Below are 24,573 nucleotides of genomic sequence, written 5' to 3' on the forward strand. Positions count from 1 at the left end.
CTCCTCCATTACATAACATGTCTAATGCTTTTAAGCCCATGAGATGTGATACTGTTGTTTTGAGTATAACCAGACACTTCTACAGGTTTCTCATAGAGAAAAAAGAAACATTTTATAGTAATTCACTTTAAATTCACCTGAACTTTCTACATCTGTTTCCCAAACATATGTTACATTCCATTAACTGATGAACACCAAACCTATGTGATCGATCATCAGTTTGTTATCACATAAACACATAACTCTGAAGAATCTGATAGCAAAAAAGGAAACAAAGGCAAAGATTAAATACTGATCTACTGCCAGCAAAAACAAAAACAAAAAATCCTTAAAAGTGACCTAAATCTTAGAAAAATTTATCACAATGAAGACATCTCTATATATTCAGGCTCATATTTTGTACCTTACTTGGTCCCAACAAAATCAGGATGATAGTAATTTTCCTACAGGTGTTGATGATTTGGGTAGTCTTTTATAGTCATGACACTAAGCAATTTTCTTTTATAACTTTTACCGTCTCCCACAGGCCAATTACATACACTGCCAGGAGAATAAAGGTTTGACTTCCACTAGGAAAGAGGTGGCTCCATCTCTTCAGTTATTAAGTTCCCTGGAGCTCACTTAATTCAGCTATCTATAAGAGGCAACAGACTTAATGTTTCTCAGAACAAGGCAATTAATGCAGAGCACTTTCACAGCGAGTGAAGTATCAGCATCCATTCTGTGGGATTTCAGCGATTCAAGAAGGAAAAGACCTCACTGTTAGATGCAGTTCAGTTTCACAGTAGAATCTTCTGCACCACTTCCAAGAAGCTTTACTGCGAATACAAATCACAGCAATGAACTGTTTGACCAGTGCTGAAAATGAGTGGCAAAATGGATATGAAAGAGGCACATATTTGGAGAGGAGTTTGTAAGTGACAGTTTACCTATATGATATCATCCTGCTGGAAGGCACAGAAATTAAATTGAAAGAAGCTGTAAGAGGGAGACTGGCAGGAAATGAAATAACAGCAAATACAAGGGATTATCAGAAAGAACAGACCTCCTTGAGAAAACAGTGGAAAAGGTATTAAACAAGAATTAATCATGTGTTATTCTATGCTACAATATCTCCTATTCTCTGTTGGCCTGCAAAAATTTATTCTGCCTACAGTAAAACGTATTTTAAAAATCCTGAAGAGTTAGTCTCAAATATTGAAGACTAACAGGAGTTCAAAGACAAAGCAAAGTGTCTAGGGGAGACAGCTAGAAGAGGAATGGTAAGAAAATGCTGATAGCAGACAGAGCTGCACTAGGTGGAGGAAGACTGACAAACGCTTGCAACGAAATGCACTTTTTTTTGTATTACAAAGTAGTTACTAAATAATCCATCTCTAGAAGTTTGATGGCAAAAAAATTGGTACAGCCTGCAAAGTCACATCTTGAAGCTGCATTCAGTGTAACTTCAAAACCAATAGCTCACACTATTAAACCATTCAGCACGCTTCCAGCCAGGCTTTTGGGATTAAACCAATGATAACTGCAGAAGCAACAGACAACATCGTTGCAGATGAGGACAAACAGTAAACAGCACCAGTGCTAAATACAGTAAGTAGTCAACACCTGAAAAAGCTTGGCATAACTTCATAGTTAGCAACAGTCACTTAGAACATATCCACTAGGCATAAATTGATGTGCCTTAACACTGGAAATCCCAAATACTCCAGCTGGACCTGGTGGATGCTAAGAACTTTCAGAAATCCACCAGACAATGGAGAACAGATCTACAGTTCATATTGAGAACAGTGTCATTTGTGACTTGGTTTGCAGTTATGATGGAAAACTAAAACAGATGCAGAAGGGTAAACACAGAAGCCTTACAATGCTGCATTTCTGTACCCATTGCTTGAACCTGAAGTTAAGATAGAAGTTACTGATAGCATCAGCAGCAAGTTGTTATCAACAGGCAAATTAGAAACACAAATGTTAGAAGGATATAATTTCCTGTAGATCAGAACAGGTTCAAGTTTTCTGAAATCACAGTTTTGCTGAAAGGTCCATGTGCCATAGAAGGAACTCCACACAGCCAGAGACATTGGACTGAACTCTGATGACCTTTCCAGCAGGATTAGAACGTGTAGCAAGGCATAGGTGCTGTCATTTCCTTGTGAAAGCAGCAATATTTTTTGGAAGGAACAGGATTCCTTCCAGTTCTTACCATTAGAAAGGTAAGAAATAAGGCTACAAAATGCACTCTTTTTTTTTTTTTTCCACTGTCAAGTCAAATTTCCAGCTCTTCACTCAAAATTCTCACAAAAGCTAGCCTCTGAAATGATCAGAAAGATTGTGGCTAGTTGTTTCTAATATTCTGAGTATATTCAAGTAAACACTGATGAAGAATTATCAAGTAGCGAACTGATGAAACAGCAAAAGAAGACTGTAAATACTCTCTGAAGGAACAGTTACCTGTGGTGATACAGTGTGCTAAGTTCCTCTAACTGAGATCTGTAAGACTTGTTCATCAGTGATTCCAGGTATGGGTAATTCCCACAAAACCTGAATAAAGACTTTCTTCTCATATCATTTATGAGTATTTAATCACTTAAGATCAATTCTCGCTTAATTTGCAGCATCTCCCAAAAGATTTTTAAAATTATTATTATTATTTCAACATTATACATCAGAAGAATGGGTTGAACAATGCTAGCAAGATGTCATCCTTACAGTGAACTACATTGTTTGACCTATCTGAATGACACGATAGAAATGTTAACAAAAAATAAAAGAAACAAATACAATGGAATTATTCTTCAGAGTAATAGCAAAATTTAACAAACAATTTAGCAAAATATAAATTTAACAATTTTGAATTATTCTGAGAATAATTATTTTGGAATACAGAAACGGGAAAGTGTTTGGACTTCTTTATTATCTTTTCTCTGGCACACTTTTTTATTTAAGAGAGATTTTATTTAACATGTTGTGAAAGGAAATGGCAGTAATTTATAGTCAAAGTATGTCACCATACCTAATAGGTGTTTCTAAGCTATCACACACACTGTACATGTTTTCAGGAATCACTCTGCCTAGCAGCTATGACTGAGGGTTCAGAGTAAACAGTTTAGTGATAAAATGGCCTGTGTGACAGAAGTAAAGAAAAGGTTATTTAAAAAACTCACTTAGAAAAGAATGTGTTAGTTCAACATCAAATATGTCAAAAGCATTGCACACTTTCAAATAATCAGCAGGACAAGTGCACCATAAGCAGCAACAATCTGATACTGAGAACAGGACAGCTACCAATGAATCTGGATTCTAGATGGTCTCTCTTATGCTTTAGAACGAAAGTATTTCAAAACAGCCTGAGATTGTCTCATCAATGCACAAAGAAAAAGCACAATTAAAAAAATTCAAATTGATCAGTTTCTTTCAGACAACACATCAGAGAGCACTGAACTTCACATAAAGGGCTGTGTTCCTATGCAGGCTAAACAAAAAAGCTTGTCTCTACATGTTGTGTAATCTATATGGTTTGAATACACTTCATACACTATATAATTTTAGGCCAGCAAAAAGTTCACTTGTTAAACAAGTTAAAAACAGCAATACAAGCAGATTACCTATCTTGCTTAAAAATAAGCAGAGTTTCATCAGATTGCTTTGTATATTTAGTTGGTATTATAGTTCAGTTTCCATTTCAACTTTTTTCTGAGCAAAAAACTCAGTCATCACTAGAGGAGGCATAAGTACTGAAACAAAATAATGGAGGAATAAGACATTTAAGAAATAGTAGCGCACAGCAGAAGTTAGTAATATATTTCTCTACCAATGAAAATTAAATGAAAATTAAAGCTGACAGACATTGTTATAACTCACATTAAACTGGAAAAGATTACTACAAACAAGTACAGAGAACAAACATTTATCATTGAGATTATTATTGTATCCTATCCTATTCAAAAACTCTGCCAAGAAAACTTAACTGTTTTATTTCAGAAACAAATTAAATTGATACGTTAGATAGATCTACAGTCTTAAGGATATGAATGGAAACAACTGCTTACTGTTGCCTAAGTTTTAAATGGCAAGGTGTTACAAAAAAGTGCAAATTTTAACAAATCCTATTAGTTATTGTTTAGAAGAGAAAAAGCTTTAAAGGTCCTTGAAAGAGAATGAAAAAGTCTGGGCAGCAATGTAAGAGCTCAGTGTTTTGTTAGTACATATTGACATTAATAATTTCAAAAAAAAAAAAGTAACTAGTGTTACACAGATCTACAGGATGAGAATAAAATAAAGATGTAAGAGATATAAAAGAAACATCTGACATTAGCATTAGTGCTAGTGTATCTTCCAGCAGAATATTTATTGCTTCAATTGTCTAAATGCTTTTATCCTTAACCTCCTGAAATTATCTGAAAATTTTGTTGAAAAGTATAAATCCTTCTACAAAACGTTTTTTACCATCCAGAGTTGCTTTCCACATACTGATATAAAGCAATATACGTAGATACAAGAGATGTACCGATCTCTTTAAGTTGTGTCTTCCTCCCAAATCAGTGGGAGTTTTTTCTCTGACCAGGAAGTCCACTCAACTTGGTAGCCCAGATAGCATGGCTACACTGTATAATTTATATTCAAGAGAACAAAAGGGATTTATAATTATTTTTCTGTATTAATTTCAGTAATGACACACTCCATTATCATTAAAACTGATGAAAACGGTAATTAAATGTTACAGTTTGCATGTGTCATCATTACCTTATTTCCTTTACAAAATAACAGATTGTTTTAGATATCACATAGCACGATGAGCAGTTAAAAACAGCGATGGTGATAAAAATCAGAACACACTGAGTAATATCAGTGCCAGTACTTCTAGGATAACCATGATATAAACATATCTGAAGAAGGGAGCAGGTATACTTCATGCTTCAATCTGACCACAACGGGCACAACTTTTGGTGCATTGCTTTGTCTAGCTGAGACAGCTATCCTCTGAAGATAATACTATGAATTTTTGCAGGTGCCATTCATCTGACAACATGGAAACTGAAACTGCCTTCAAGCAACAAATAAAATATCCTGGAAGTGACAGCTCGGTTATTAAGGAATGTTTCTTCACATTTCAGAACACTGATATAATCTGATATATGATTCACACTTATCTTCTGGAGGAGTATATAAACAGAAAGAACAATTCTAGGAAGCTCTAAAAAGGAGTGCAGTCTTAAACTGTCCAATCTAGCAGAATACATAACAAGTGCCATTTGCACCCACTGTACAATCAGTAGGCTTTTACTCTGAGAAGCTGTGTATGCTTAACAAGCTGAGAAGGGATAAGTGGGGTGAAGGATTTGGATAGTTCCTCAATTAGTCAACTCAAATAAGGAACAATCTAGGAGAATTTTTTTGTATGTCCCGTAACAAAAGCTCAAACTCCACAACAGTTCACCTGGTCTTGTGCTGAATAATGCATCTGAAATATTGCAGAAACTGAATTGCATGTATTAAAACAAAACAACAACAACAAAAAAAACAACAAAAAACATACCAAAATAACAGCAACAAAAAGAAAATATACTTTCTCTTTTTTAACCTTTCCTGTTTTCAGCTTTTTTTTTCTTAAAGGATAAGATCTTCATGGCAAAATTTAGATTTCAGCAGTTCAAATCAATGGCCACACACTACATCATTCTCTTTTTCAAGCTTGCATGTAATAATACTTGTGACAATTGAGTAAGGTTGTACTGTTGCCAACAAATGCTATGAAATACACTAACAAACGGGAGCAGGTGCTCAAAGAAACAGTTATTTTTCCTTTTATTATTGATGATTGGTGAGTAGTTAGGATTTATTTTGGTTTCTGGCATACAGCAAATTTCAACATGGTTTCTGACAACAATCTCAAGATTTCTACTTTGTGAATACAGGAGTAAGAACAAGAGGAAACTAAAATGTAATGCAAAAATAGTTTGCAACATTCCCATTAGAGATGTGATTGAAAAAAGCATATATATTATTACCAGACCTGAAAAACAGGACTCCCACCAAAGCTGCCTGCACAATACGTCCTCTTACTGGTATTATCATTCCTGTATTAGTTATGCAGTTTCAATTATTTTTAAGATATTGTAATCAATATGTTATGAGCCGATAAGAGACAGGCAGTTCTGAGCACAGACCGCCTGCCAAGATAAGACGACACGAAGGACCTGAAGTGAAGCTTCCAACACCACCTGTTAGTACATGACGGTGTACTAACATGGACAGACACAATATCAGAATCAGAAGATAATGAAGAAATTCAAGCCCTGAATAAGATTCTTGCACATACTGATATCACATCTCTGATATCCAAAACTGTTATGTCTTCTTAAGTCTTCTAATTACACTGAAAGCTCCCTGAGTCTGCTCAGTTTCTCTCAGAGACACTTCAATGTTTAGTAATGGAAGTTCTGGGGACGCGCTTGAGGTCTCCATATAGCAGGTGAAATTCTGACAGTCAAACAACGCCAGGACTTCGGTACTCTTCCACTGGCATTCTGTTGGCCAGGACTTCTACATGTCACGCCCCAAATGAGCTCACACATTTTAACAGCAGTTTGCCTCTTCTATGATGTGCTTTTGAGAAGTGTAATGGATGCTAGCTGCTGGAATGCCACAGCTCAGATTTCAGGACAGTCAGATAAAATGCTTCATTTACTATGGTGAAAATGAATAACACATGCCAATCAAGATTAAAGAGAATTTTTAAAAATCCTGACATAACTACAAAACTTATATATAATACGAATAGAGGAGAAACTCACAAGCAAACAAAGAAAAGCAGAAAAGCATATTTTTAGCTGTCTGTCTCCAGACAACTGCATCAAAGAATCAGCTGCTATTTAGGACATCTAATCATATACATGACTGCAAATCCTGTTCTTATCTGCTTCTTGGACTAGGTCCTCAGGATAGCTTTTAGAGAAGAATCACATGCTGAAACACATTTCTTACTAGGAAGCTATCACTAACAGAAGAGTAAGATTGGCATAAATTAATGAATTATTGTATATATTAAATCAGTACAAAAAAATGAGTTTAATAACATTTAGAAGAGCATTGTCTAAAAATGCCAGGTATCTTTTAAGTCCCTACTGAAATAAATACAAAGAAAAAGATGAGTGTTACTGACAGCTTACATAAAATCAATAACATTATTACGGAATATAATGTATCATAAGATATAACAAACATTTTTCCAAGGCACTTGACTTCCTATATTCATTCTCTCTATTTTTTTTGTACCTCACTTACATCTTGAACTTTATTTTCAAAGTAATTAGAGAGTAAGGATGTGTGTGATAGATCATTTAGTTTAAAAAGTGCAGGAAAAAAAAATAGATTGAAATGAAGTTGTTTTTTTAAAGACTGGAATTGGAAACAATTATTTCTGCTCACATTTCTTAAATCCTATGGAACCTAACACCTCTGGGTACAGCCTCTAGGGCTGAAGATATAATAACTGGTGTATCTCAAACCCCAGCCCAAGGAGGGACCTGCCTAGATACCACAAGAACTGGTATTTTTTTCCTCAATACTTGAAAGCCAATATTTGTTCAGTGACATTTTTAAACAAAAAGCTTCAAACGTAATGAAAAATTTCATCTGTGTGCTCTACTGGACAGTTTGCGTTATAGTTTTCAGGGCATTTTTACTAAAAGATCACTACATCCAGAGGTACCAATTCCCAATAAAATACTGTCAGTTTGCTTGCGTGAATAAAATACTTATTGCATGCACAGGTTATACAAGGAAGCAAATACTCATGAAACCCTGTTGCAGAAATTTATGAAACTACGTATATTATGTACAAGATCAATGTTGCTAGGCAATAAATGCACACAGAATAGCTTGATAGCAGAGAAAAACTAGAAATTATTTCAAGACTGAGTAAGCAGCAAAAATGCATCATTCTAACTGGTTAATTTCTGAGATAGATGCAGTACACAAGCCACAAAACTGATGACAGCAAGTTTAAAGGTTGTATAATCTAATGATGTCTGAGGATTTTCCAGACTACATAATGTGTACATAATGTGTTATTGACTAAGAATTTCACTTTCATGGCTTCTCTTCCTACAGCAGAGCTATGCAGTAAGAATAGAGTAAGAGAACAAAAACATACATTACAAATGGGATATTATCTCCTTGTGCTGAGATCTTAAACTTTCCAGCATGATAAAACCCTGCTGATAAAAGGATTTACAAGAAAGAAAAAGTAGTAAATCAGATTTTTGGAGGGGGCGTAGAAAACAAGGAATCAAAAGGACAACAGATTGAAAATAGTGAAAGAAAGAGTATTCTTCAGGTTCAGCTGGTCTAAGTCAGCGTAGCCCCAGGGAAGTTACGCTCACTTAGACCTGGTAGGAATCTGGCATAGCAACCTGAAAAAAAAGAAAGGGAAAATCTTAAGGATAAACAAAAGACTGGGGTTTAGCTGAAAGAAATATATATCTCTCTTCTTCTGCAGAGAGGGAAGAAAATTCACATCAACAGAGCTGTAGACGTGGAGAGGCAGAACCGACAACTGAGCAAGTAGACAGAAAGCTGGAGGCACAAAATATGGGAAGTACAAAGAAAGTGACATAACAGAAGCATTTCCTAGTGGTAAAGAGAAACTTTTATGCAAGAAATGAAGAAAGAAGTAGTGGAGAAAAAAAATAATGTGCTTTTAAGGTATTCAAATATATTCTTATTGAGGTTATTCCATTTTGTGCATGCAAGTCAGATGTACTTTAATATTGTTCTTGATTTGTTGTCATCTACACAATTTCCTTCTTCTTATACCTTGAAAAAAAAAACACAGAATTAAGTCTAGGTTAAGGTTTCCTCAATACAAATGATTCCACTTCTGGATCACTGCTAACCTTGTCATCCTAGAAAGATAGAACTTTCCAGCTGTGGTGATCAGTTGTTTCCCTGTGATCAGTGCAACATGAAAAAGGTTACTTTACGATCAGGATCTTTAGTCAAGGGCATCCTGCAGCAAACACACTGATGGGATGGGGATTGCACAAAAAGAAAGAATACCTACAAATGGTGAAAGTTCTTTATAATACAGTATATGTCATCAGCTGAAATGATGAATTTTGTCAATGCTGTTTGACATCCAGAAGACAGCTATTAAATAAGCACTATTTAGAAGCCATTGCAAGCATACACACTATGAATACAGAGTGCTAAATGAAAATATGCTCTTATGGCACATCAAATTTTGCCTGCCCTTTGTTACGTCCACTAACACACGAAGCTCACAGACTGAGGATGCATTTTAACTAAGTTTGTAACCCAGTGACTGGAACACTTCTCTAGAAAGAACATCCATGTCTCTAATTCACATACTGAGAACTCAAGTGAAATCCATGGCAGTGAATGTATTTGTATATATTTATTCATTTAAGCCGTTGGGGCAAGTTATACAACTTCTCACTACTGCACAAACTGTTTACATGTATCCTGTTAGGACAGTATTTTTGTCACACAGACTTTTAAAATACAAGATTTACAAATGACTAGCATTAGTTTGCATGTCTGCTGTCTCATACTAAACACAGGATTATTTCATAGATTAGTTGTTGTAGAGGTGGGTTAAATAGTTTGTGTGGCCTGCCGAACACTAATTTAAAGTTAGCACGTTTATGTTTCAACATTAAATTGAAATCTTGAGAAGAAGAGCACTTATACAGGATAGGAGGGCTCTCTTTTTCCAAGCAAAACAAGACATCATCCTGCAATGCAGCTGACTGTGCAGAAGACTAATGATCATTTTCCCTTTTGTTTTAAACACAAGTACTACTCCAGAGCTGAGCACGTTTTCCTTCTGGAAACACTTATTGGCACAGTGCCATGAAAAGTTCCACTTTCGAACATATAGTTCTCACAACTATATAGTTCTCATACTTGAAGAATAGTATCTCAAAGCTAAGTAATTGCTCTGGGTAGTGTGAAAATTGAATACAGTGAACATACAACAACAGAAAATGTAATGTGCATATATAAACCAAAGTTACCCCAGTAACCAAAATTATTTACTCCCAACGACAAAATCCTGAATTTAGCTCTCTAATATAATATAGAATATATAACAATATATAATACAGTAATATAAGATAATACACATCTAATGCAGCAGTTATTCATATTCCATACATCTATATACTGTATTTATAGAGATGTACACAGTTAAAATACATACCTAGGTACAGACATTCTATCACTATGCAAAGACACACAAGTAGGCCTAAGTTTTAAGCAAGGAATAGGTACAAATGAGTATATACATAATAGGAAAAAAAGTCATGTTGGACAACATTCTGTGCTGTTCCTGAAACGCACTCACCATTTGCAGGAGATCAGAAGAAACCATCTGCATGCAACACATTGCTGTTGCCAAAGCACAGACAATGGTGGAGATGATATTGAGAGCGCACACACTGAACAACAGGTCCTGTGAAAAGACATGCATCAGAATATCATCTCTTATCTCAGGGACGCAAAGACAGGAAATATTTTTAGTAATTCGATAATGAACACTGATGCTTGTTAGCAAATTTACATGGTCTCAATTAGCTGTGTAGAATTCACTCAACATGTAATACTTGCTCTAAATCAGTCAGCAAAGGAAACCCTCACAGAAACAAACATCTTTAGGGGCATAGTTTAGTGGAGGACTTGCTAACGTTACGTGATGGTCGCACTCAATGATGTTGTGGGTTCTTTACAACACAAACAATTCTACAGTCTTCTCTTCCCCACCTAGTACATTCAGTGTTAGAAATTTCCTCAGAAATACTTGAAGTTTTCCAGTTTCCTTGCAAAGGATAAATTGTTGCTTTCACATAGACTCCAAGTTGCAGATATCACTAGTAAAATACTAACAAACACATTTCTGGTTAAAAACAAAACCACACATGAAGAAATGCCATCGCTTACAGTATTTGAAATCAGCCAATCAGGGTTATTTGGTAAAAATACTAAATGGGGAAATTAGCATGAAATAGAGAATTTCATTCTGTATTAGATATATTGTGCATCTGAAACAGATCAGAAAGAAACAAGTGCATTTTAAAGTATGGAAGAAAAGCACTGACTGTATGTGGGAAGTAAAAGTGCATACTGCCACATTGTTTCTTTAAAAACTACGTTTTCAACTACAACAAATATTTATACTTACTAAGTAGAATAAAAAAAATTAAAATTGAAATATATTTAGAGTAATTAAAAACAAAGCAAAAACAACACAAACAAAAAACTAGCTAAAACAAAAACATAAGCATCCATTTATTTCAATCACTGAATTATTGTTTATTTTCTTTGCAGGAAAAGAAAAGGAACTCTGATTCATCATGCTGATAACATTACAAAAATCCCTAAAATCCTTCTCCAGCAACCGCCTACCTGCTGTACCTGTCACAATTACAAGCTCAGTCAGTATTCAGAATAGCCAGTAAAAGTACAGCCATTTCAGGTGAAAAACAATCAAATTGTAATATACTATGAGCAAAAAAACTCTGCATTAATGCATACTGCAGAACCTAACTTGTAAACCACTGGCACTTAGAGCCAAAAGAATTAGGTAACCCAAATGTATAACAGTACCTTTTACGCTAAATAACATGTTCTGCATCAAAGTTGCAAGTTAGGATCCAAAGCATCCTTAAGACCCTCACAGTACTCCTGTGCCTCAGGACAGCCATCTGTTTTGAAAGGTCACAGAGCTTCATGCTACTATTCCAACGTTTAACCATCTTTTCCACCAGAATATTTCCATTTCAAGAATCCTTTCTTGAAATCCTAGACAGATTTTCTAGGCCTCTGACCACTTCCATTTGGTTCATCTTCAAGCTGGCCCACATTCTTCCTGAAATGCAGAATTCTGAACAGTGCAGTAATGACTGAGGATTTTTGCAATTGTATATTGTTGATTCATCCTTTATCCATATAATACCAGATCCTTTCCTGAAGAACTACCATCCTCCTCTTCCTGCTACTAGATAAGGACAGAAGAATAACCACATATATATAGACATATATGTATTTAAACTGGAAAAAATGCCACAATGAAAACCTCACTCTTACTTATGTCTATTTAAGATTTGTGAAAGAGGATATGCTAGTTTCCATATAAGTCCAGTAGTAAAGTTCATCGGAAACATGAAAAGGAGTGAAACACAGAAAACAAACTGAATCTGTACAATTACTCTGTAATTACAGAAAAACACAGACTGTAAGCTAATCTGAAAGGCACTTGATTAACTTGATTATAAATGCCTGCAACTTCAGAAAAATAAATATTTTGGTATTTCATTTCACCATTTCATATTTGGTTATTATTGCTATTAAATCCAAGGTATCACATAACACATCTGTAGTTTCAAGTATTATATACAAAATGCTAATATTAGATAGTAGACTAGCTAATCTGAAAATAGTTTATGTGGAAAATAAACAATTGGCCAGCCTCAAAATAGCATGATTTTACATGCTACTACTGCTCCGTTCCTGTAACAGACAACAAACACTAGAGTATTTCAAAATCTAAAGAGAGGTAATTAATTTTTAAAAAATTTCTAAAGTCTGTTTTAATTCAAACAGGAATCAAACCACAAACCATCCAGTAACATTCTCCTCACCCTCTAACCCAATCCAAACCCCAAATAAACATTATTTAGTTGTTTGACAGTTTAGCTTTTTCAGGAAGTTTCCTTCCCATGTCCTGTTGAACAGATAATGAGTAATTCATAAGACACTATTTATTCAACAGCAATAGCAATAACTCTCTGTGGCCAAACATACTACCCAGAAAAACAGTGTTGATACTTACGCAGATCCAAGCTGTAACACGATAACAATTAAAACTTCCTTCAGGAAATGTCTCTAAAAAGGCAGTAATAACCACAACAGAGACTAGCCTAATTCTCCACAGCACCTGCCCACAAACAGTTACAGGAGTAGGAAATCTGTATCTATCTCTATCTATTAGTGACGGGTTTTTCACTGCCTTCTGCAATCTGCATCTACTGCACTAATATGCATGATCAGAGAATACAATGCACGAATGTGTAAGGTGTGAAATACGATTCTTTGCTCCTCAGTTTTATAACAGTTAAACCAATTTTATTATCATCCAGAATTTTTCTAGGTATTTTTGCTCCTTTCTACAGGCATAATCTGATTCTTCTGCATGTTCATGTAATAATTAATGCTCTGATTGGTATAATGTACAACATGAAATTATTCTGTTGCAGTTTATGTACATGATTTCCTTGCCATACCTTAATTCTGTAATAAGACACAATTCCCTTTAAGAATAGATGTAGCTGTCAGAATTGCCTGTAAGCAGACCTGGATCTGTTCAGATTAATACCCACAGGAGTTGAATGGCACTGTGAGCTCTTTATGGCCAGCTGTTTTTCTCAACTGGGTCCCCAGTAAATCTCAAAAGCTAAATTTAATACTGATTTCCAAAAAATCTGTAGTGTTCTGTATTTAGAACACCTTAATAATTAAAATAATCATGCCATTAACTAAGTACCTGTTCATTGCTTTTTCCTTCCCTCTTAACAAACACTTTCTACTCACATTGTGGTTCTGCAAAGGATATTTGTGCATTCTCAATTTTTTTTTTTTACGCTATCATCCATATGTTTTAAGGAAAAAACTGAACTAATGTCTTCTAAGCTTTTGTTAGTTTTACTGTTTTAATACTATTTCTGTGATACTGCAGCTCTATCTTTACTAGTGCAGTTAAAATTATACATAGTTTATCTTCAGAATTTCATTATGCCAGCGATAAAACTCAGGACATCAACTGAAGTAAAATTCACTTTAGGAGCATTATAACTTAAAAAGAGACTCAGCTAGCCTATTTACCACCTACTATGGCACTGAAGATTAATCTGGTAGATGTTCTTAAATATTTATCAACTATCTTTTAAAAGCTAAATTTGCAGTGCCTTCTCTGTTGCATTTTCTTTTATAAAATAGCTCCTCCAATCTGAAAGTAGTCAGATCTATTAATAGAGCCAATAGAAGTATTTCAGCCAAAAATGCCATTTTGACATTGCACATTTATTTAATTTCATTTAGAATTTTGGCAAGAAACAGAGTTGGAGCTCTCAGTCAGATCTACTATGTAGCAATATATCACAGAACTATTTATGTTTGGGAAGGCTGAATGGAAACAGAATGGAGATTCCTCATACCCTTGCTCTTGTTTTCATGCATTAGTACTGATTACGCTGAAATACCTCCCTCTCTGGGTTTATGTCTACCTGCTAGACTGGAATGTGTTATGGAATGTGTTATTGCTCGTTTGTAGAAAATTTGATTTTTCCAAGCTGGCTGTAATAAAGGATTTACTCGGTTCCAAAATTTAACCATTACCAGTATTATTTTACTGATGCCATAACTACAAAATCTTAATGTGTTTCTATGCAGCTTAGCTACAGGGAAAGTTTACACACATCAGAATCAATCACAGGTTAGGTTTTCTGGTGCTCTCAGGTACACAAGTAGGCATTGCTGGCTACACAAATTGAAAGGTCTACTACATAGAACCCAATCACACTACAAGTAGAGCTCTCCAGCAAAGTGACAGCTTAACATTTTGCAGCACCATCCTTTTAACATTCTTAACCACGGCCTTGTAAAAGGATCTGATGCCTTTTTTTGAAAATTGTACTTTCTCTTCAACATTCAAAACATTTCTTTAATGCAATCGCTTTTAGACCTTAGTTGACGAATGCAAGCTATCTTAGCTTTGATTTTTGAATGATTTACAGACTACATTGCTTACTACATTTCCACACAAGAAAATACAAAAATAACAATATTGCTATCCCGTAGATCTCTGGAAACTCTTAAATTTACACCAGAAGTCAACTTTAAAATATTTTCTTTTATGCTCTATGTAATAATCTCTAGTAAATTTGATCCTATCTGTTGAAAAGAGAGCTAATGAACTGTGAGACATCCAAAAACAGGTACCCATCATATTTTACCAAAAGGCTGCACAAGGCCTGACCTTAAGTTTTCTTATTAGAGCATATTTTTTCATGTATTCACACTGAAAATAAATATAATTCACTGTAATCTTGTGTCAAGGCCTTCTGTGTTTCATTTAGTACCAGCAGAGCAGGAGAGTTTTCTGTTACCTCAGTGCAACATGTGGGTCAAGTTATCTCACATTCACTACTAGAAGGGAATGGAACAACCTACTTTCACATTGAAACTGTTCAGGTCTAAGCAAAAAATTGAATCAGCAGTGACTCACATCCATGATTTATTTGTTCGGTATTTTATGCCTGTTTAAAGGTATTTGGGGGCTTTAAAGAGAGGTATTCACACCAGTAAGAATCAGATATCTTATATCTTTATAGGCCTCTGGATACCCCCAGCTGTGGTCTCAAGTATCTGAGGGATCTTAACCACTTTATGTCAGTGAGCTCAGATCACACAAAAAACAGTTAAGAAACTTCAGTGCCCCAGAGATTGTTGACCCTTTTCCCCTTCCCTTTAATCACATTAAGGCCATTAAACCTTGAAATACTGTTACCATATCTTCACCCATTTCCTCATAGCCTTTTCCATCACCAGTTTACAAGTGACTGCTGAGAAGACAAAACTGCAGGGATTTTTTGTGATTAGTGGGTGACTGAAGGCAAAGGAAGATACACTTGCAGAAGTGATTGCCTCTCAAAATATTATCAATATGAAGATTACCAGCAGAGAATGATTAAACTACAAAAATATGAAATAAAAACAAGTTACAGTCAGCAGGGCTAGAAGTCATCTACTTCTTCCTGCAGTCTAAGGAAGATACAGCCTACATTTTCAAGTACACTGTCTTTCAGGTAAATGACTATAGAAAAACATTTACCTAAATCAGAGACTACGTGAAGCCTATGGAACACCTCTAAAAAGGAGTTACATTACAACACCTGAGTATGTTTTAAAGACTGAACTTTGTTTCAGAATTCTTTTGAATATACAGTAGTCCAAAAATATCATTTTACGATATACTCTAGGGCTCCATAATTCTTTTACATACCCACAGAATACAGAATAGAAACCAGGCAAATGAAAATACATGAAACAAGAACCTCTGAATAGCTTCACAACAACTCAAATGTAGTCTTCGCTAATATTTAATCACTCCCTTGCCTCTTCTTATCATAGTGATGAATTGTACTTTCAATTACATGCATTATTACCAAACCAGGGAATTTAACATTAAAAAATGTTAACATATCACACAGATGAAGCACTGTTATTACCAAGTACTTGTTTTTTCTCAACTATTATGAAAGTTATCCACATGTGCTGCTTACAAAGAATTGACAACATGCATTCAAAACTATTTTGCTGTAGAAGGTACCAAAATATAGATCAAGGCTTTTCATCTCCAATTTTCTCTCTCCGTGCTTTTTTTTTTTTTTTTTTTTTTTACAAGATTTAAGATAGTTTTATTTTTTGTAAACTGAGTTACTTATGCACATATAACCAAAAAATAAGTTACATAAGACAAAGACAGTTCTTCCTAAGAGTTCTAAACCTGTACAACACTATTGAAATAGCAAGTTTCTATTGAACTTGACAAAACACTCCCATTTTGCTGGTTGAAAAGATTGTTTTCCTGAGGAAATAGGTTGGTATTTCTGGAGGCTCTTAACTTCTGTGAACTTTTGAGAGCTTGGTCAATAACCAATAAAAGGAGTAAAATAAGCTTGCTGATGTGTAAAAAGGACACTCTGTAACCAGTAGCCTTGAGCTCATGGATTTTAACTCTGATCAAGGGCTAAAAGCCAGCTTCACTTTCTGTGAAGATGATTTTTTTTCTCCTTGATTGACTTCAATTATGGTACTTCATTTTAACCTGAAAATAGATAGTGAGCAATAAAGCTTTTTCACCCATTAAACGAATCTCTCTGTGCCTCTCTTAGTTGCGAATTTGATGAAAACATTCCCTTTAAGTCAAATCATAACTTCAGTTGTTCTAACTGCTTAAGTCTGAAAAAGAGCAGGAAAAATAGCCACTCTAAGACCAGGAAGACAATTCAGAAAAATACAAATTTCATATGTACAACAAATTGTATGTGAAGAAACGCCAAGGCTTCATAAAATAGAATTATGGTATGAAGGTACAGTTTAATGTTGTATTTTACAAAAACCTAAAATATTTACTATATTTTCAAAGAAACAGTGCAATTACTTAATAAAAGTAAACTCTAAAAGATCATCACTGCTTGGATGCATGCTTGAAATCCTTCATTAACTGAGGTACCTAGGTTAAATGTAGTATTGGTGATACAGTATTAAGATATTCTTGAAATACTGAAGTTCCATAAATTAACTAGAGAAGCACACACAAAATGGATTTCAGTCATTGAAAAAAAGGCAGTGTCTCAGTTATGAGAGAAGTTCCTAACAATATTCACTCATTTTTATAAACTAGAAACAGAAATAAACAAAAAGAAGGAAAAGAATGAGTAGATTGTGTCTGTTACACAATTGTTTTTCAGAACTTCTGAATACTTTTAGCTTAACTATTGAGCACAAAAGCCCACACCGGAACCGCTCTATTTTTGATGGTGGCCAGTATGTTTCAGTTACCTGTTACAGAACTTCAAATAACTCCAACATTTAAAAATCTTATCTTAAAAGTTATTTTTTTCCACTGAGCTTCATTCAAATTCCAACATATTATAAAGCCTTTTAGAAAAGTAATTTTGCTTTGTATTTGGTTGTAGAGGGAATGAGAGGAGCATCAAAGAAGATAAGTCTGCTCTCCTAACTAAAAAACACTTAAGAAGTCATGCTCTGTTACAAAAGTGAAACCATGTTGTTCTAAATGGAAAAAAAATAAACATGGTTAAACTTGGTCATCAGAAAACACAGTAAAAATAAATTCTGCTCCAAAGGAGACTAAATGAAAGATCTGCATGAAAAACTGCAAGAAACCTGTTACAGAAATCTCTAATAAAGATGCTACTGAATGGAATCAGAAGTGAAGAACGCTTTTATTATTTAATATTGTACTTCAATTTCAGTAGCTCTGGAACAATTATTTGTGCTGAAAATACAGAAAGAAAAAGCTTTTACTTAGCCTGTATAGCCACAAAACCACTCTACAAATGCACTTAAGTAAAATAGGAAGCAAATATTTCTATATATTCATAATTTAGCATGCATCACTGCAAATATTCTGGATTACATAAGCTGTTAAAAGTAACTTAAAAATCTCACTAAATAGTTTCTAAACCAAAGCCACATAACATTATGCTCTTACATGCAAACAGCATACATTAGTAATACACTAGAAAATAATTCCATTTTCTACACCTATATTCATCCTCTCACAGAATCACAGAATGGCTTGAGTTGAAAAGGACCACAATGATCATCCAGTTTCAACCCCTCTGCTATGTGCAGAGTTGCCAACCAGCTGACCAGGCTGCCCAGAGCCACATCCAGCCTGGCCTTGAATGCTTCCAGGGATGGGGCATCCACAACCTCCTTGGGCAACTTGTTCCAGTGCCTCACCAACCTCTGTGTAAAAAACCTCCTCCTAATATCTAACCTAAACCTCCCGTCTCAGTTTAAAACCATTTCCCCTTGTCCTATCACTATCCACCCTTGTAAACAGCCATTCCCCCTCCTGTTCATATGCTCCCTTCAATTATTGGAAATCCTCTCAAAGCCAAAGCCCAAGAAGATAAGCTTCATGCATGTATGTTTTTAGTACTTCCGGGATTCTTCGAGTTCAGAAGGAAGAAATACTTTCCACAGATGAAGACTGTCAGGAAAATTAAGTCCGTGTACTAAAAAGCTGGCTCCTAGTTTCAGCCTGTTCTAGCCTAAAATTTGAAATTAAGTGATTGCTACTTAATAAAATCATATTCAGTAGAATACTACTGCATAATTAAGTTAAAAAAACAACTCAGTTTCACAAAATTCACCTACAAACCAGCAAACAAATTCATTGCAGAATAATATGTCAGCATATTATACCTACTTAATTGTAACACTCTCAAAAAAAAAAAAACCACAAACACAACTAAGCATATCTCATTCATATCTATCTCATCTTGAAATAGATTCAGGGCTATGCCTGAGGTACAATCAGCAGTGTAACCCAGAGATGACACCAGACTTACAATTACATCTGTGCACGCTTGTTTATATGCCTGCACATGTGTATGTGTACAGGAGATATAAGCTCCTGCATTTTTTTCTGGTTTTACTTGAATAAAAGTCAACTTGCACAGACAGATGACAGAGAGACAATCAAGAAAGCCTTACTGGGAACATGATCAGACAGGTGATATGCGTGCCATTGTTCTGTTTACAATGGAGCTCCTGTAGTTACCACCATCAAAAGCACAGGTTATACAGTGGAAAGATGAGATTTCCCTCCAGTCTCAATAAAGAAATAGAGAATGGAACTTGAGTAACATCATCCATAAAGATTTATAACCTTAACTTTGGTATTCTACATTTTCTCTCCCCCTGATGCCCTAAACAATGAGCAGAAATGATCTTCTAGTAAAAAATGCGTTCTCCCAAAATCACATCATACTTGCACTTATTAATTGAAATTAAAGTAAAAGTAAGCTTTTTCTCAGTCAGCTGTTTAAGGAACATGCTGTAATCTTTTTTTCTTTTATTGCATGACAGTAGGCTCCTAATCCTTAAATTTGTCAGGAATACAGAACTCACAAAACAAACAAATGCAGAATTAAAAATGAAAGATTTAAGAAACATTATCATCATCCTCTTTTAACTGAAAATATCTGATGATAACTAGTGCTACATTAAGTTTATACTCACAGGAACTCCTGATTTTAATTCAGTCCTCTGCTGATGCAAGCAGAAATGTCACCAATTTCTCTTTGTAAGTGATTGAGGTATGTTTTTACAAGAAATTACATTTTGTGCACCTGTTTTTATTGCTGTTTTTGTTAGAAACCTTGCCCTGATTTCCAGTAAATGAAAGTCATATACATTTCATATGCTGACAATGTTCTCTAAGATCGTTATTTTCTCTCTATTGTTCAAGTTTACTTTACAGACATACATACAGCAGTAATCATATATTCTCTCCAGTTTTATAAGATCAACTAGTAAGATTTTTCTGTATAGATTCATACTTTTCCATCTGTTAAACACTGCATTTCCTTCATATTAAAGAGAAAGTACCCCAGCACTGAATAGAGTCCTGAATTTAGCATTCCAAATCATCTGACCAACAATGTTAAGTATTTGCTTCTTTGTCACTTACAAGATTCCTGCTACTCAACAGGCTTTTGCTCCCATTTTCTCCCCTCTATCATCTTCATTAAAACATGCACAGATTTTTAGCTTTGGTGCAAACCAGATTTTTAATTTCTATCTAATCCTTATCACTTAGTAGTCCTTTTTCTTGTCTATCTTTCTTAACATAGCTGAAGAATATTTAGCTGCTTATTACAGTTCCTTTTGCAGGATTTACACCTGTCTTGAACATTAAAATAATGCTTCAAATATAAACATAATTTTGAGTTTCCAGGCCTCAATCTACACCTCATTCCTAAACTTCTTATTACATTCAGTTACACTACTTCATTCCATGCTATTCTAAATTTATTAAAATTTATGCTTAGAAATTGAGAGCCACAGATGCAGACTTAATTCTGTCGATTGTTAAATTAAACTTAAAATAAATCAACATCTGTAATTTAGGCTAGAGTTCTTTTTTCTTGATCAGTTCTTTCATAGATTACTTACTGTTTTCCAAAACAAAACAGTACCATGCCTTGCTAGTTTGGTGACAATGAATAAATGTGTGCAATTACACCGGGATAAAATTGAATACAATATTACTATTACTTGCTCTCCATTCTTTACCTGGGTCATTTCAACATGAAATATGGTATGATTTAAGCTTCTAATAACACTGGACAGTAGTTTATAAGCATGCACAGTCAAAAAAAAAAAAACACTTGCCATTCTCTGCCAAAGTAACATAACTTGAAATACATTTTACTAATACTCAGTATTTCCTTGCTGTCTACCACATCACTGAACAACAAAAAACAGCACTTTCCATTCCAGTTTGCTTGAGCAACAACCAGAAAAGTATCTGTCTTTGTATCTTCCAGTATTAGCTATAAGCAAGCATGGTCTCTGGTTTAGTAAAATCTACAAAAACAGTTACATATGCAAATCAAAGATACTAACCTGAAACGCAAAATATGAAGTATAATTCCACTGGATTAAGGTTTTTTATTTTTTTCTTTGTTTTCAGAAGTATACAAACACTGATAATACACCAGCTACTTCTCCTTTCATCACACACTTTTGTCTTGCAACAAACTTACTACTTAAAATTGAAATTAACTGCTAATTCTTCTCATAACGCACCTTTAGGGTCAGCCTCACAACATTACATTCCTGCAGAGGGTTCAGTTTCAGCATTTCTCCAAGATTACTGCAACCTGACGTTTGATGCTGCATTTCACAGCAAACACAGACACCATCACTGTCAAATTTAATCTGAGGGGAAAAAAAAAAGTCAGAGAAAATGACAGTAAATAGAAGAAAACTTTCCAACAATTTTATTTACGCTTATTGTGACAGCAGCGACTATCAAATGTAAAATGCAAACCTTTATTTCATTGTTTATGATAATTCCCCTAAAGCAGAATGTCATTCATTGGCTAACAAAAGCTATAAAAAGAGGTGAAATACAAGAAGTACACAATACTAAATTACAGTGACTGCTGAAAAGGTTTGCTTTGCAGGGGCAGATGAAACCACAGTTCAACTCAAATGAATATGCATGAAGTCATATGCAATGGAGAAAGATTAAGAGAAGAAGAAAAAAAAGTCATGGTCACAAATGTCACATATACTTACACATACTTAAAAAATAATTACAATACAAACTAAGACATACTTAAGAAGAGAGAACAAAGCATTGAGAAAATGTGGAGAAAATAAGAGTTAACATAACTACCATACTTTCATTTGGAAAAGATTTGCGCATGTTTTCCTGAATTTGGTTTGTTCTGAATATAATAAGAATTCATTAAGCATTAAATTTCTGTGCGTGATTATAAAATGAATCTTGCTCAATGAAGAAAACTTACAGATTTTGAATTCCATATTTGAGAAGGAGAAAGAATTGCATCATTTATTTTTTTGCCTGCTTCAAACAAAGAGTTTTAGGCCAAAATTTAACTCCAGAAAGGTTTTTAATTAGTCTGCTGCCATGAATTACCATTGAATGTATTTCCTCAATTTGGTATTTCTATGATTTCTTTATTCCCATTTTTGCAGGTTATTTAAAGGACTGATAAATGGATATTTCCTACCTCTCCATTTTACAATTCCATCTGAATTGTTAGGACTGAATAGTTCGTACTGAGAAAAGGAATTCGTATCACACAGGAGTTGCTTGACCTTTTTTAAAATGATGGATCCCAGGTTTCTATAGTCCAATAATCAGTACAAAGAATGACACCCACAGGAAATTTCCACAGTTCTCCATGCAAAGGATAATAGATTCAAAGTACTATTCAGTCATCCTGAATCACTGCTGTATTCTGTATTTCTCTAAATAAAGACGGAAGCAAAATAGTTGGCTGCTAAGAAATCTAAACTACCATGTTACTTATCCTCTACAAGAGAAATGTATTTCAAATTTTCCAGACACTAATCCAGCAAAAAAATTCCTAATGAAAATGTGCATTTACTGTTTTTACCTCAAATGACTATGGCATTGTCAATTTCCTGAACAAAGAAATTATGATACAAGCCTTCCTTGCAGAAGTACCTCATACAGCCATACATGTAGAATCATCTCAACAGAAGTTTTCCTTAATGCATAAGACCTTGAAGAATATTAAAATTGTTAATATATTTAAGTATGTAATGATTAAGACCATTTATTTATTTATTTATTGTCATTCCTGTCAGGTTTATTTAGTACTGTTTTTAGTACTGGTAACAACAACAGCAGTTGAAAGAACAGAGTCCATTAAAAAAACAACAAAATTTACCAGATGAAATGCAGATAATTTAATGCTTTCCAGTTGTCTCAGTGGGCTCCAATTCCTGCGACTCTAGGTTGCTCTCTAGTTTGTGTAATTGCTAAAAATGATTTTATTTTATTTTTTTAATCTGAGCAATAGAATTAGGCCATTTCTCACATACTACATGGCAGCACTGGATATACTTCACACAGACTGATGATACCCTCAGACATCGTTTGCACACCTACAAGAAGTTGTGCTATTTATTTCTAACTAGCATACAGTTCATGAAGCTGCTTTAAACATTCCTGAGGTTTTTTTCAGATTTTACACTTCTCAACTTTTAATACTCCATTTAAAAAGCAAAAGATCCAAGTAAAACCCAAATATGGCTTATAACCAGACAACCTCAGCTTCTCAAGTCAACAGAAAATAGAATCTGAAATGCCGTTGGGGAGGTCTTGCTCTTGAACTCCTGTAGGAATGTTAGAAATGGTGTAAACAGATAGATAAATGCACAGGGGAAGTTTGAAACCTGAACTTTCAATTTAGAGTTACATCAAAGACAATAGTCAGAATGCTACAGCACATGCTGTATCAGCACCAGGCAGATCAATACAGTCTTCGGCTGCACAAAAGTTTTTATAACTTTGTCTGAAGTTTTGAACTTCAGACAAAGCTACCTACCACTAGAATGCTTATTCCTGTGATCCATGGTGACACTGTTCAAAGAAAAATAGTCACTGACTTAAGGTGAGGCACACTTGATATTTCTAACAGAAAATACAGATCCCAGGTCTACTTCTATCTCATGTAATGAACTCGTGTCACATAAAAAAAGGCTGAGAACAGAAATAGTTCCTTGGTTATAATCCAACACCTATGAAAGATTCTTGATACATTCTGAAATAAGTTCCATAACTTCCTACTTCCTGATCTCTCTAGGTCTCCTTCCAACTCCTGCAAATCTGTGATTCTGTAACTCTCTCTTTAATTCAATTCAATTCTTAAACATTCTTAGAATTGTTTATGTGAAAGTTCTTGCAAAACATCAGGATGTCCTAGAATATATAGCATATTCAGAAAACATTAAGATCAGAATGAAACATAAAATTCCTTTTCAATATCAAACACGCATTTTAGCAAGAGCTTTTAACAATTTGCCCTACTATACACTCTTTCCTTCAAATATGCCTGTGAAGTGACACACTAACTCAATTTTTTTAATGGGAAGCAGTAAAGAAGGCTGAGTATGTCATCACTGTTGTGCATTCAGCAGTATAGCAGTTGATTCCATACAAAGGTTCGAATGGACCCCTTAAGCCATTATTACGTTATTTATAATATCCACTCACAATTTTTTAGTTAATACTATAGTGCAATAAATGTCAAAAATACTGAGTAGTTAAGAGCATTTCTAACCTGAAATCATATAATATATATTAAAGAGTAGAGAAATCCTAGGAGCTTTTTTTTTTTGTCAACAAATCAAAGAATGGTCCATTGAGCATGAAAAGCATAAGTAATTCCA

At 34.5% G+C, this 24,573-nt stretch overlaps 1 protein-coding gene across 15 annotated transcripts in view; it reads right to left on the reverse strand.

Annotated features, from left to right (window-relative positions):
* ENTREP2 (endosomal transmembrane epsin interactor 2) overlaps positions 1–24,573 on the reverse strand; it is a 122,449-nt gene that overhangs the window by 37,094 nt on the left and 60,782 nt on the right. For all 15 annotated transcript variants that reach the window (XM_085234425.1, XM_085234431.1, XM_085234421.1 and 12 more), the window contains exons 4-5: positions 21,430–21,561; positions 10,367–10,474 (exon numbers count right to left, since the gene is read on the reverse strand). In XM_085234425.1, the coding sequence (XP_085090551.1) occupies positions 10,367–10,474; positions 21,430–21,561 (240 nt within the window). The remainder of the gene's footprint in view (positions 1–10,366; positions 10,475–21,429; positions 21,562–24,573) is intronic.

The sequence above is a fragment of the Meleagris gallopavo genome, chromosome 12 (assembly GCF_905368555.1).
Source record: "Meleagris gallopavo chromosome 12, MGAL_WU_HG_1.1, whole genome shotgun sequence".
Classification (NCBI taxonomy): Eukaryota; Metazoa; Chordata; class Aves; order Galliformes; family Phasianidae; genus Meleagris; species Meleagris gallopavo.